We start from the raw sequence: 13,644 nt of genomic DNA on the forward strand, positions 1-13,644 counted from the left end.
GTCAGAGCGTTTCGCGGGGTTCAGGGTACAGCTGGATCCGGACCCCCCTGCTGAGCTCCCCTAAAGGCGGCCCTGGCCTTTGACAGGTGCTTGGCCGGCCTTGGGCAGCATTCCTAAGGACCTGGCCTGGGCGTGATCCCGGGTCGGGGTCGAAGGCTGGAGGGCCAGGGCGCGGGTGCGTTGGAGACCCGAGTGACCTACCAAGCCAGCGGCTGCCCTGCTTTTGTTTATTCTGCGCCCGGCACCCCCCCCAACCCCGCCCGCCTGCAGAGCGACCCCGCCTCCTCCACGGGGCGCAGGGCGGGTCTGCGGCCCGGGGCGCCCTGCCCGAGCTCCGCGGATAAAGACGCTGCCGGCCAGCAAGGCACAGCAAGGGCTCACCGAGACAGTCGCAGGGCACCGCACACGACTCCCCACATCACGAGGATGGCACCCGTCGAGGGCAAAAAGGCCAAAAGGGTGAGTCCGAGGGAGCCTTGGGAGCCAGGTGCAGGCTTGGAGCAGCTCGGGCGCCCAGGGCTTCTCGGCGGGACCCCGAGACCTGAGCGCCGGCACTCCTGCGCCGTGCCCAGGGCATGCATGCCCCGAGGCCCCTCGCCACCCAGCCCCCAGCTCGCTTGGGACAGTGCGGCGCCCAGTCTCCACCACTGGGGCCTGGGCGCCCCGCGTCCTGAGCAGACTGTCCCGAGAGCGCCTGCGCCCAGCCTGCGGCGCTGCCAGCTGAGGATAGGGGGTTCGGGCGCACTGTGGTGTCAGCCGTGGCCGGAACGCGCAGAGACGTCTAGGGTGAAATGGGCAGAGCCGCTGTGAGGTTCAGGAGAAGGGCTGCTAAGGAGAAGAAAAACACGCACACCCAGACCAGACGGCGCGGGTTCTGTTGGGGAGCACACGCGGGGATGGGGCAGGGGGGCGGGGACAAAGAGGAGGATGGGTCTGGCCTCGGTGGCCTCCCTGCCCCCTCCAGGAAGTCAGAGAGCACCGGGCACCTGGAGGAAGCTCCTGGCTCCTGGCTTCAGCCTGGCCCAGCCCCAGCCATTGCGGCCATCGGGGGAGTGAACCAGAGGATGGAAGACCTCTGCCTCAAAAATTAAAAACTATATGTATATTTTAAAATTAAATATATATATATTTTAAAAACAAGCATATGCGCTGACGCGTAGATGCAAGGCTTTACTACACAACAGCTGCTCTCCTGCAGGTGGCGCTGCACACACAACCCTGCCCCAGTGTCCATCCAAGGGCAGGGCACCGCCCCCTGCATGTGCACAGCAACCCGCCAATTATCATTATAAATACATTTTTAAGGAAAAATGTACACCCATTTTTTCCTGAGAATTAGGACTGTACTAAAATGGGAAACTGTCTTTTTGCCCCCTCTGGGATCCCAGGGCATCCTGGAACGGTTAAACGCCGGCGAGGTTGTGATCGGAGATGGAGGCTTTGTCTTTGCGCTGGAGAAGAGGGGCTACGTGAAGGCGGGGCCCTGGACCCCGGAAGCTGCCGTGGAGCACCCAGAGGCAGGTGGGTATGGCGTCAGCTCCACGTTCTCAAGAGCTGTATGCGGGCTGAGCCCAGGCACGCAAGGGCTCACACACAGGGCGGCCGCAGGCCCCGGCCCCAACCCCTCTAGGGGGTGGAGACCCTGGCTATGGCCTCCCCCTCTGCCCCACCCTCTCCCCAGCCCAGGTGACTTCCAGGTCCATTCCGACGAGGCATCCAGCGCTTCATTCTGAACTCATATCCAAAGAGCTCCCCCTCTCCTCCCCAGCACCCCGCTCCCTGGCCACACCTGCTGTCCCCTTTCCATGCCAGTGCAGTGTCCATGGCCCATTCTCCCCCAGAGCCACCCTGGCCCTCACCCACGCAGGGCTCCACACACCATATCATAACCATTCTTGCAGATAAGCCCTCCACGTTGTGCTAGCCTCACTCTACTTGTTTCCAAGTTTTTATTTATTCTCTTATACTTGAAAGGCAGAGAGACTGATGGAGATCTCTGCCGCTTCACTATCCAAATGCCCACCACAGCCAGGGCAAGGCCAACCTGAAGCCAGGACCAGGAACTCCATCCAGGTCCCCCGTGTGGATGGCAGGAACCCAAGTACTTGGGCCATCACCTGCTGCCTCCTTGGCACATTTGCAAAGCTGCATCGAAAGTGCCAAATAGCTGGGACTCAAACCAGGCGACTTACCCTGCCACTGCACAAGGCCTGCTGTGCTTCTGCACCTGTCCTCACATCCCTTGTCGCTTTGTGACCATGAATCTGCGCTGGCCAGGGAGGGAGTAGGGGGTGGGGTGGGGGATCCTGACGATGTCTCCTCCGACAGAGGCCTCCTCATGTCCCCTGGCAAGGGGCAGGAGTGGCCCTGTCTACAGCCCCCAGGGTCCATGGGGCCCTGGTCTTCCAGGTGCCGGAAGGAGCCTGCCTGTGTGTCTCTGCCCCTACTCACAGGTGCCGCATCTAACAAATCAGACTTTGCAAAGCAGCCTGGCTTGGCAGAGGCTCTGCCTCTCGGCGGCTCTGCTCCTGCCCAGCTTGGCCCTGGGCTGCTCTCCGGCTTTGCCTGCTCTGTAGCCACAGGGAGTGCGCCCCTTTGGTGCCATACAAGAGACCCCGGGACTTTCACCCTGCAGTGCATTCTCCCGAGCATGGGTGCCCAGCGACAGCCCCCAGGATGACTGCTTCCCCAGCCCATCCTGCCTGGCTTGCCTCTGAGAGCCGGCACCTACTGGTACCCACTGCACCTGCTAGTGCCTCCCCTTCTGGGCAGCCAGCCCAGCTCAGCACGGTGAACTCTGTCAAGGGGGCAGGCGCAGAGTTGCAACACTCCCCTGAGGCCAGCAGCGGGCACTCCTGCCTAAGGGCCCCTTGAGCGGCTTCCTGAGGCAGCCCCAGCTCCAAGTGCTGCAGGCCAGGTGCTCAGGAGGTGGACTGAGTGGGGCACTTCTGGCCAGCAGTTGTGCCCCGGGGGTGCCCTTCAGAGACTGCCCTTGAGGGGGAAGCAGAGCAAGGCTGTCCTGAGGCTAACCGAGGCCTCAGCCAAGCCTCCAGGAACTCCGGAGCTGGACTGCAGAGTTACCACAAATTGAGGTGAGGCACCAGGACCCTGTGTCGGCCCAGCACTCCACCCCTCACCAGGCCGGCTGAGCGTGGCCAGGCCTGTTAGGGTGCTGGGAGGACTAAGTAAGTTACAGGAGGGTCTTAAGACAGTTCATGGGAAATGCATATTATCAAAAAACTCTGCATGGATTTCAATTTTTTGGTACCACATTTAGCTTTTAATTACAATTTCCAAGAACTTTTTGAAGTACTGAGCGTTTAAAAAAGCGCCCGGATGTTTTTGGCACTGTGTACTTTGCCATTGAGCCTGCTGGTTGTTGTTCCTGACGGTGCCCTTGGTGGTGGGTGGGCTTCTGTGGAGGGTGTGCAGAAGTGCCAACAGTCGGCCCCTCCATCCCCCCCCCCCCAAGCAAGCGGCTATGAGGCCCAGCAGAGCTGCACAAGGCTTACCCCCTCACAGACACAGGGAAAATGCCGCACCCCTCCAAACACAGATGAAACTTGCTCAGACTGTAGTCTCCCCAGCAGTTTGTTAGAAATGACAAACTGGGCAAACGTTCGGATCACTGGTCAAGAAGGCCACTTCCCATGTCAGCGACCGTGAGAGCACATCCCAGCTCTGGCTGCCGACTCCACTTTTCTGCTAAGGCACAGCCTGGGAGGCAGTGCTGATGGCTCAGGTCGCTGGGTCCTGCCACTTACGTAGGAGACCCGGATGGAGTTCCCAGCTCCTGGCTCTAGCCCGGCCTAGCCCCAGCCTTTGCAGGCACTGGAGGAGTTAAGCAGCAAATGGCAGCTCTCTCTTACCGGACACTTTAGAATGAGATTCCTGGGCTGCCCGGCGGAGGCTGGGTCTAGTGTGTCTGAGGGGGAGCCCAGGAACCCACAGCACCGTCACTGCTCGGTGGCTGTGGAACGAATGAACCACGCATTGAGAAGCACTGCTTTAAAGGAATGCACTGGAACGAGCCATCAGGAACCAGAGGGACATCGCAAACCCACCTGTGGTTTTCCACTTAGGCGCTGCCTGCCAGGCTACACTCAGAATAAAGCATTTCTTGGGCACAACTAACGTTAAAGATGAGATTGCTTGGCCCAGACTCTGCCATGGAGACAAGATAAGATTTTGACCGAAGCCTCAAGTTTGTTTTGTAAGTCACTCTTGTTCCACAGAGTGCCGTGCCGCAGGGCCTGCTCTCAGGCTCCTGCACGCTGTTCAAGCAGAGACAGGCGGCCACCTTGCCCCACACTGAGGCCCGCGCCACCAGACCTGCCCTCTGGCTACACCAGGCTGATCACAGCCTCGCTCCTTGGTTCACCCCAGGCTGGTCTCCATTCGTCCTCCGCTCCCAGCAACCTCTCCCCATCCCCAACCCCTCTGGGCTCCAGGACTGGCCACCAGTGACCTCCCCCATGGCCCTCGGTCCTGCCTCAGTGCCTGCGCTCACACGGGTCCCTCTGCGAGGAGCACCGTGCCCTGGCTGGCAGACACCATGCCTGCTGGTCTGTGGGGCAGCCCTAGTCACTCTGTACCTCCCTGTGCTGTCTCCCTGCAGTGCGCCAGCTGCACCGTGAGTTCCTGCGGGCGGGCTCCAATGTCATGCAGACCTTCACCTTCTACGCGAGCGAGGACAAGCTGGAGAACAGGGGCAACTACGTGGCCGAGAAGCTGTCGGTGAGTGGGACGGCACACGGGGGAGAGGCACGCCGTCTCTGCAGACCACGGGAAGGCGGCTCACGGAGCACCTCCAGAAGGGGGCGTTTGCCGTCAGTGGTACCCCCGTCCCTGGGGGAGGGTGTGAGCAACGTGCCCCCTCTCAAGTGCCTCCAGCCCTGGGGTCTCAGTGCCACCCAGGGAGGGCAGGGAGCTCAGAGGCACCCGGGGGTGGTAAGCTGCTGACCCAGCTGCCATCCTCTGAGAGGCAGGGCAAACCCCCACCCATCAGGGCTGGGACCCTTCGCCCCGACCTGACAGACAGTGCTCCAGATGCCTGGTCTGTGCCGCCGTGGGGGCTGGGTTTGGGGTTTACCGTTGTTTTAGGGTAAGGGTCCACTTTTAGTGTCTAAATCATTAGGACAGACCTGACTGGTTATGCATCTATCAGCTGATTGAGAGACTATACAACAACAAAAGGCCAAGTGCTCTGTGATCTAACTGAACTGTACAAGTAAGCCCTCCTCTTCCTCTTCATCCAACAGTCTGCGGGGCAGTCCTCCAAGTCCGGCCCAGGCATGAAGATGGCAGACTAGACCCTTTAAGTGAGACTCTTGCCCTCTCACAGGTCTTGGGTGTCACGTTGCGTCCTAAATGCTGCCCTGAGATTTAGTCGCTGTGCTTAGGATCAGCACTGTCACCGCAAACTTCTCAGCTGGTAGAGCACAGACCTACCCACAACCATCACTTTCTGGCATAAAAACACAACTGAGACCAGGGCATGTGACCCTTTCTTTAACTTGATGTGAACGCGTAGATGCCTGGTGTCCCCCGTCCCCCCATTTCAGGGGCAGAAAGTCAACGAGGCCGCCTGTGACATCGCACGGCAAGTGGCCGATGAGGGCGACGCTTTGGTGGCAGGAGGCGTGAGCCAGACCCCATCCTACCTCAGCTGCAAGAGCGAAGCTGAAGTGAAAAGCATCTTCCAGCAACAGCTGGCAATCTTCATGAAGAAGAACGTGGACTTCCTGATTGCCGAGGTGAGCGAGGCCACGGTCAAAAACGACTCAAGCACGGGGGTGCACGGCCTTGCCTGTGCGGCTGAGAGGGCATGGGGCTGGGCGCCAGTCAGGACCAGCAATATTAGCCTTCGAAATCTTTCCGGGGGGACCCAGCACTGTGGCACTGTGGCACAGTGGGTTAAGCTATGGCCTGCAGCGCCAGCATCCCATATGGGTGCCAGTTTGAGTCCTGGCTGCTCCACTTCCTGCCCAGCTCCCTGCTAATGCTCCTGGGAAAGCAGCAGAAGATGAATGAGTAAATGCTTAGGTCCCTGCTACTCAAGTGGGAGACCCGGATGGAGCCCCAGGCTCCTGGCTTTGGTTTGGTCTAACCCCAGTTGTTGCTAGCATTTGGAGAGTGAACCAGTGGATGAAGCATCTCTCTCTCTCTCTCTCTCTCTCTCTCTCTCTCTCTCTGTGTGTGTGTGTGTGTGTGAAAACTACTTTTCAAATAAAATCGTTAAAAAAATTTTTTTTTCCTCCCTGGGGCTTTGGCTAAACTTAAGTCAATCTAATGAAGTCCTTTGCAAATTCTGGACTGAAATTCCCACTAGCAAATCACCCCTTGTATAGAAACTGCTCGCGAGTGGCAGCCCGGTTAGCGAAGCTTGAAGTTGCTGGCCACGCGGGCGGCCCCACCAGGACGAGGACTCACGGTGCCCTCCCTGGTTTCAGTATTTCGAGCACGTTGAAGAGGCCGTGTGGGCAGTGGAGACCTTGAAAACGTCCGGCAAGCCGGTGGCGGCGACCATGTGCATCGGGCCCGAGGGCGACCTGCACGGCGTGCCCCCCGGCGAGTGTGCCGTGCGCCTGGTGAAAGCAGGTGAGGGCGGCGCCCGCAGGCTCCTAGTGGGCAGGGCTCTCTGGGTGGCACAGGCGCGTCCCCGAGTGGTCACCTGTACTGGGGTACCAGGTCCAGCAGAGGGGCAGGGCTCTCAGGGTGGCACAGGCGCGTCCCCGAGTGGTCACTGTACCAGGGGTACCAGGTCCAGCAGAGGAAAGTGGGAAAACAAGCGCCCCACTTTCGAGAGGGGCAGCCAGATCCACACAGCAGGCTCAGCCTGAGACCAGAAAAATATTCTGGAAAGTTGAAAGAGGCAGTAGAACGTGAGACATTTTACTTTAAACTTGGCTCCAGTGGAGGCAATGGAGCATCAATAACTTTAGTTAGCTGGCCTCTCCGTCAGAGTTTTTCTACTCTCACAAATTATGAGTATGCTTTACTTTTTGTAATTCGTATAGAAAATTTAAAAAAAAAAAAAACACCTTTGATAGGAAATACAGACCAACAGATAAGTCTTTGGTGGAATTTCCATTCCCAGTGCTGGGTTTCATTTCGATCAGAAGACACTCAGGGAGCATTTTCTAAGGTGCCTCACTTCGAACCCCAAGGAATCCCGCGGTGCTGGTGGACGGGCCAGGCTCACCCATGAAACAGAGAATCTGTGACCGAATGCTGTTCAACGTCTGATTCCTGCCCAGAACCCAACTTTTCACACAAGCCCCTTGGCATCCAGGAGGCTGGATGTCTAGACCTAGGAACAAGACTGTACAATCCCAACTCTTGACAGGAAGTGTAAAACCAGGGCAAAAGCAATGAGCTCGCATCAGACAAGGGCTCCTAGGGGTATTAGAGAGAGAGAGCTGGAGGGTGTGAGAGAGAGCTGGGGGTGTTAGAGCTGGGGGTGTTAGAGAGAGAGCTGAGGGGTGTTAGAGAGAGCTGGGGGTGTTAGAGAGAGCTGGGAGACGGGGGCCACTGGTGAGCCTACAGCTCCAAGCCCTGGGACTGAAACAGAAGTGGATAAGCAAAGACGACAGAGCCCCAGACACTTCAGGGTTCCCACTCAGCCTTGCAAAGTCTGCCCGGGAGGAGGTAGCAACACCCTGAGGGCGTGGGTGCCTCGGGAGCCAGGAGGAGCAGGTGGAGAAGGAAGCCGTCACTGGTCACTGGGCTGAGTGCTGCTGCACGTTCAGCGAGGCGGGGAAAGAGACACAGTGTTGGACCTGGCAAGACTGAGGCCATCGCTGACCAGGTCAAAGGCTACTGCAGAGAAACTGTGGGGAGTCAGGCCCCCGGGAGCAAGCATGGGAGCAAACTGTGATGCAGCCCCGTGGGGACCACCGAGATGCCCACCGCCGAATGCTGGGCGCCACTGGGTTGCGACATTGGCTGCTCCTGGAATCTAACATTGAGTCACTCTCGTTGCATCCAGAAACATTGTCACCTGGCCTGTTTCTTGGTGTCTCCAGATGCAAGACACAAGATCCTAGGCCATGAGCCCAACAATTATAGTCACTTCTGGAGCGGGAACGCTCCAGGAGTCCTTCAACAGATGAACGAATAAAGGGATCAGACGACGGAAAACTACTCAGGCACAGAAAGGAGCAGAGCTGTCATACGCGCTGCGGCAAGGGAGAACCTCGAAGGCAGCTCACCGGGTGAAGTAAACCAGCCACAAAGGAACAGATAGCGTAGAAGTACTCAGAATGAGCAAATCCACAGAGAGAAAGGAGACTACCGGGGGCAAGGGGAGAGGGAAATTGGTGATTGCTTAATGGGTACCAAGCTTCTCTTTGGCAGGACGAAAGTTTTTGGAAAACTTGTTGGTGGTGGTTGCACAACACTGAAAACGAAATGCATGCCACTGAACTGTGCACTAAACGTGGTCAGAACAGCCAGCTTTATGGCACACACAATTTCTTTAATTTAAATTTCTTTAATTTCTTTAATTTAAAAAAAGGAAGTTCCCATTCTGAGATGATGAGATAAGAATGAGAGGGTCACGCTGCCTGCGCAAATCTTTTGGAGGAAGACAGTGCGAAAATTGCATCTCACAGCTGCCAGGAAAAACCACCGTCAGTCCCTTTATAATTGAGAACATGACTGTAAAGTTAATTTAAAAGAAAAAAAAAAGAGAGATGTCTGCAACACTGCTTTCTCACTACATCAAACTTCTCAGCGAAGGATTTTAATTTTCAAAGAAAGTGCTACAAGGACACCCAGGGCCCTGCGACTGTGGGAGGGGCCGACACGTGACAGAGACACCTGTCACAGTGACTGAGCCCCAGTCACCTGGAGCAGTTCAAGTCACGGGACTTCTTGAGATTTGTTTGTTTGCAAGATTGCCAATCCCAGACACAGAATTCCTGCTAGAAAACCCATTTCTGAGGACTTCTCCCAAATCTCTCTCTACTCTCATGCCCGCGGCCGCTCGTGCAGGGGGGTGGAGTGGAGTGGAGTGTCACAGGTCTGGTGCAGGAGTGTGTACTCCGGCCTTCCCAGAGCAGGGCAGACAGCGTCCGCGGTGCTAGGACAGCGCCGTGCTCACAGGCAGAGGGCTCACGATGGAGACCTGCCGAGATCTCAAGTCAGAGCAGAGCTCTGCAGACGGAAGGCTTATGTGTAAAACAGGTGGTCCGCCAGGCGTGCAGGGGCCACACGCCAGCATCCTGAGAGTGGTCACCTCCCGCCGTGACTGATCCTTCTGGCCCAGGGCAGGAGGGGGCAGCACTTTGTGGGGAGAGGGAACAGGGCTCCTGTTTCCAGTTCAGCACTCCCAGGGAGAGCTGCCTGGCTGAGCGGCAGGTGTCCCCAGGCCCCCGCGCCCCAGGCTGAGCCCTGGTTCTCGCTCCCAGGGGCATCCATCGTGGGCGTGAACTGCCACTTCGACCCCATGATGAGCCTGCAGACGGTGAAGCTCATGAAGGAGGGCCTGGCAGCCGCCCGCCTCCACGCCTACCTGATGAGCCAGCCCTTGGCCTACCACACCCCGGACTGCAGCAAGCAGGGCTTCATCGACCTCCCCGAGTTCCCGTTTGGTGAGTCACCGCGAAGGCACGGTCTCTTTGTTTGCCAGATGGATGTGTCTGGGACAGGGAGCTGCGGCGTGGTCAGGAGCTGGCTGCGCCTCTCACCTGCTGGCCCCTGGGTGGTGCCCAGCAGAGGAAGGAGGGGTGACCAGCATGCAGGAGGCCCCTGGGCTCAGAGCAAGCGCCTCTCTGCAGACAACGGGGTCGGCAGAGCTTTGGGCTCCTCTGGATCTTGGTTTTCCCTTTGGGCCAATGAGGCCGGCCATCCCCCAGGTCCTTTCCTCTGAGTCTGGATACCACCCCAGGGCAGTACTGCAGAGCTGCCGGGGCCAGGGCCCGACACCGTCCCGGTGACCGTGTGGCCGACGGGAAAGGAAGGGACATGCAGGCGGAGCGAGCGGATACTCCCATTTGGGCAGAGGGCAGCGGCCCTGAGCCTGGCCGAAAGAGGCCGAGTCCATCCTGAAGCCCAGGCCAGAGAGGCCAGTGCCTGCGCCCTTCCGCGATCCCCACGGGTGCTCCGCACTCCCCAGGAGCCTTCAGAGCGGTCTCAAGGTAATCACCCCAGAATGACCGAGGGGAGGAGCGAGCCCTTGGTGCTGTCTGTGGCTGTAGCACGCGGGGCTGCAAACTCGGTGTCTCGCAGACAAACCTTTAAAGATATGAGCGATGGGGTTGGCTGGCATTGTGGCAAAGTGGGTTAAGCTGCTGCCTGCAGCACTGGCAACCTATATGGACACAGGTTCAAGTCCCAGCTGCTCCACTTCCCATCCATCTGCCTCCTAACGCACCTGGGAAAAGCAGCGGAAGATGGCCCAACAAGTGCTTGGGCCCCTGCACTCATGTGGGAGACCTAGATGAAGCTCCTGGCTCCTGGCTGTGGCCCCAGCCATTAGGGCCATTTGAGGAGTGAACCAGCAGATGGAAGATCTCTCTCCTTTTCCCTCTGTAACTCTGCCTTTCAAATAAATAAAATAAATCTCTTTTAAAAAAAGATTTGAGAGGTAGACAGAGCTCCCATTTGCTGGTTCACTCCCATAACAGCCTCAGGTTGGGGCTGAAGCTGGGAGCCAAGAACTCCATCCAGGTCTCCCACTCCAGTGGCAGGGACCCAGCCACTGGCACCATCGCTGCTGCCACCCAGGGTGTGCATTAGCCGGAATCTGCGAGGTGGGGAGCCACGGCGGCAAACACGGAGCGGCCGGCGGGTGCAGAACCCTAGAGCCGGGCGCCGACACCCGGCATCCGTGCTCACAGTGCCCTCGCTGTGCCTTGCAGGCCTGGAGCCCAGGGTGGCCACCAGGTGGGACATCCACAAGTACGCGCGCGAGGCCTACAACCTGGGCGTCCGCTACATCGGCGGCTGCTGCGGCTTCGAGCCCTACCACATCAGGGCCATCGCCGAGGAGCTGGCGCCCGAGAGGGGCTTCCTGCCCGCAGCGTCGGAAAAGCATGGCAGCTGGGGCAGCGGCCTGGACATGCACACCAAACCCTGGATCCGAGCGCGGTGAGCGCGCGTGCGCCTGGGGAGAGGGCTGCGGGTCGGGAGGGGGGAGCGTGGGCGGGGTCGGGGCTTGGGTGGGGCGGGGCTTGGTGGGAGGGGCGGGTTCTGAGCTGGACGTGCACACCAAACCCTGGATCAGAGCGGAGCGCGGGTGCGCTGGGGAGAGGGCTGCGGGGGCGTGGCTTGGGCGGGGCCGGTCTTGGTGGGCGGGGCTTGACTGGATAGGAGAAGGGATGGAGAGGAGTACATCTTGGCACGGAGAAGCCCCAAGCTTAAGCATGGCCGGCCGGCCACAGTAGGATGGGGGCCCCGAGGGGCGGCCTTTCGAGATTCCCTCCTTCCGCAGGTGCTACCTCGTCCTGCAGGTAGGGGAGCTGCAGGGGCGCACATGGCCGGGCAGGGAGCCTTCCAAAAGGGCTGCCAGGCACTAGGGCCCGCCCCTAAGACAGACCAGGAAAGCGAACCGAACCGGGAAGAGGAGGCAGACCCGGGGGGCATGCGTGGGAACAGGTAGCAGCTGGCACACGGCACGCACACTAACAGATGCAGTGGAGGGCCCCGGCCAGGATCTGTGGCTGTGCCTCGCTGCTCACCCTCTGAAGCCCAGTGGCCAGGCTCTGACGTGGGCGCTTTGTCTACAGGGCCAGGAGGGAGTACTGGGAGAACCTTCGGATCGCCTCGGGCAGGCCGTACAGTCCTGCTTTGTCCAAGCCGGATGCCTGGGGGGTGACCAAGGGCACGGCGGAGCTGATGCAGCAGAAGGAAGCCACCACGGAGCAGCAGCTCAGGGAGCTGTTTCACAAACAGAAGATCCAGTCTGCCAAGTAGCCGCAGCGCCAGGGCCCGCGGAGGGGCACGGCCGTTGTCCCCCTGCCAGTGGCATGGCTGGCTGAGCCTAAGAGAATTGCAAGTAGTACTTGATATAGCACTTGATAGCTTTAGAAGCATGCTTTATAAGTTCACTAAGAAGCAAAAAAAAAAAAGAGTAGGAACAGATTTGTCCAGCACCCACCAGGTACGAGGTGTTAGGGGAATGTCACGGAAGTGCTGTGGCCGCTTCAGGGGACGTCCACTGTCACAGCCGACTCAGTCCCCGTCGGGGCCAGAGTGCTGTGGGAAGTGACTTCCACGCCTTCCTAAGAAACCCACTTCAGATACTGAGCCAATCACCACTGAAATAAAACGTGTGATCCGCTCTGCCGTGTCCTCTTCATTCATGACGACAGCTGGCTGCCTGCAACCCTTGGCACTGGCTCCTGGGACCTGTGAAAGGGTCTCAATGCCGTTTGCACAGCATGGCTGTGGGGGGTGGGGTCCTCCGACATGGGGGCTGCGCTACTGGCGTCACTGGGCGCCTGATCAGGACGGACCCGAAGTCTCGCTCTCAGAGCTCCGGGGCCACTCTCGGCATAGAGAAATGTACAACAGTGGGGAGTAGGGAGCCCAGACTGCTTATCTAGGCTTTCTCCATACTGCTCAAGACCAGAGCTGCCTCAAAGCCTCACTCAGGAAGGCCAAGGAGTGGTGAATCTGTGGTACTGTCGTAGCTTGAATATACATACATAACGAATATACATACTTAACGACAGGGGTTGGGCTTGGCGAGGCAGTGAGGGAGGCCACCACTGGGGCTCGTCTCTCCTATCAGAGCGCTGGTTTGAATCTGAGCCGCTCCACTCCCTGCTAACGTACATGGTACAGGAGATAACAGCTCCAGTGCTTAAGCCCCTGCTACCCACATGAGAGACCCAGACAGGGTTCCCGATGATTGGCTTTGCCCTGGGTTGGCAGCCACTTGTGGATTGAAGCAGAAGATGAAGGTTGTGTGTGCCTGCCTCTCAAGTAGGTGGAAATAAATATTTTAAAAAGCACAACAAAGGGAAAATAGAGGACTGTTCCAGCTGTAGCCAGGTCTCCCTCTGACATCCACTAGCCTATGGGAGCTCAGGTCTGCAGACACAGGACTTTCAGAGGAAACACGGCTACCCTGAAGGACAGGAAGAGTTCACGCTGTTCTAGCAACATTCTGTGGCTATTTGTGATTCTGATTTTAGATCTACAGTTTGAAAATCTTGTATGAAATCTCTATACCTCAATTTTTCCATTAGAAAATTAAGTAAAAAGAAAAAAATTAGCGTAGCACCTAATGATGCTCCAGTCGCACATTGGGGTGCCTGGCTTGGATCTGGCTCTGGCACCTTACTCCAGCTTCTTGCCAGTACAGACCCTGGCAGGCAGTGGTAATGGCTCCAGAGGTTGAATTCCTGCTGCCTACACGGTACCCATCATTCTTACATCCTTAGTTTTTGCAAAATACATCCCTCAAAAGGCACTGTGCCTTGCAGATTCTTGAACACTACGTCAGCACTGCCTCCTAGTGGTGCATTTTGGATTTTGCACACGCGCTCTGACATTCACCCCTGTTCCAAGCATAGTGGTTTTATTTCCAGCAATCTGCCCCATTCAAAGAGAGGCTCATTTAGCACCCAAGAATGGGTGTCGCAGGTTACGACTGTTAACACAAACAGAGCAGGAGAGACCTTGGAGATCAGA

General features: G+C 58.0%; 1 protein-coding gene across 1 annotated transcript; it reads left to right on the forward strand.

Annotated features, from left to right (window-relative positions):
* The first annotated feature begins 368 nt into the window (after positions 1 to 368).
* Positions 369 to 12,286, forward strand: LOC100339955 (betaine--homocysteine S-methyltransferase 1). The gene is made up of 8 exons (XM_051853656.3): positions 369 to 459; positions 1,389 to 1,521; positions 4,619 to 4,737; positions 5,565 to 5,756; positions 6,453 to 6,600; positions 9,414 to 9,596; positions 10,866 to 11,094; positions 11,733 to 12,286. Exons 1-8 carry the CDS (start codon positions 427 to 429, stop codon positions 11,917 to 11,919), a joined length of 1,224 nt encoding a protein of 407 aa, XP_051709616.2. The 5' UTR covers positions 369 to 426; the 3' UTR covers positions 11,920 to 12,286.
* Positions 12,287 to 13,644: the final 1,358 nt, after the last annotated feature.

This window comes from Oryctolagus cuniculus, chromosome 14 (assembly GCF_051225735.1).
Source record: "Oryctolagus cuniculus isolate XC-2025 breed Fujian yellow rabbit chromosome 14, ASM5122573v1, whole genome shotgun sequence".
In the NCBI taxonomy this organism is placed as follows: Eukaryota; Metazoa; Chordata; class Mammalia; order Lagomorpha; family Leporidae; genus Oryctolagus; species Oryctolagus cuniculus.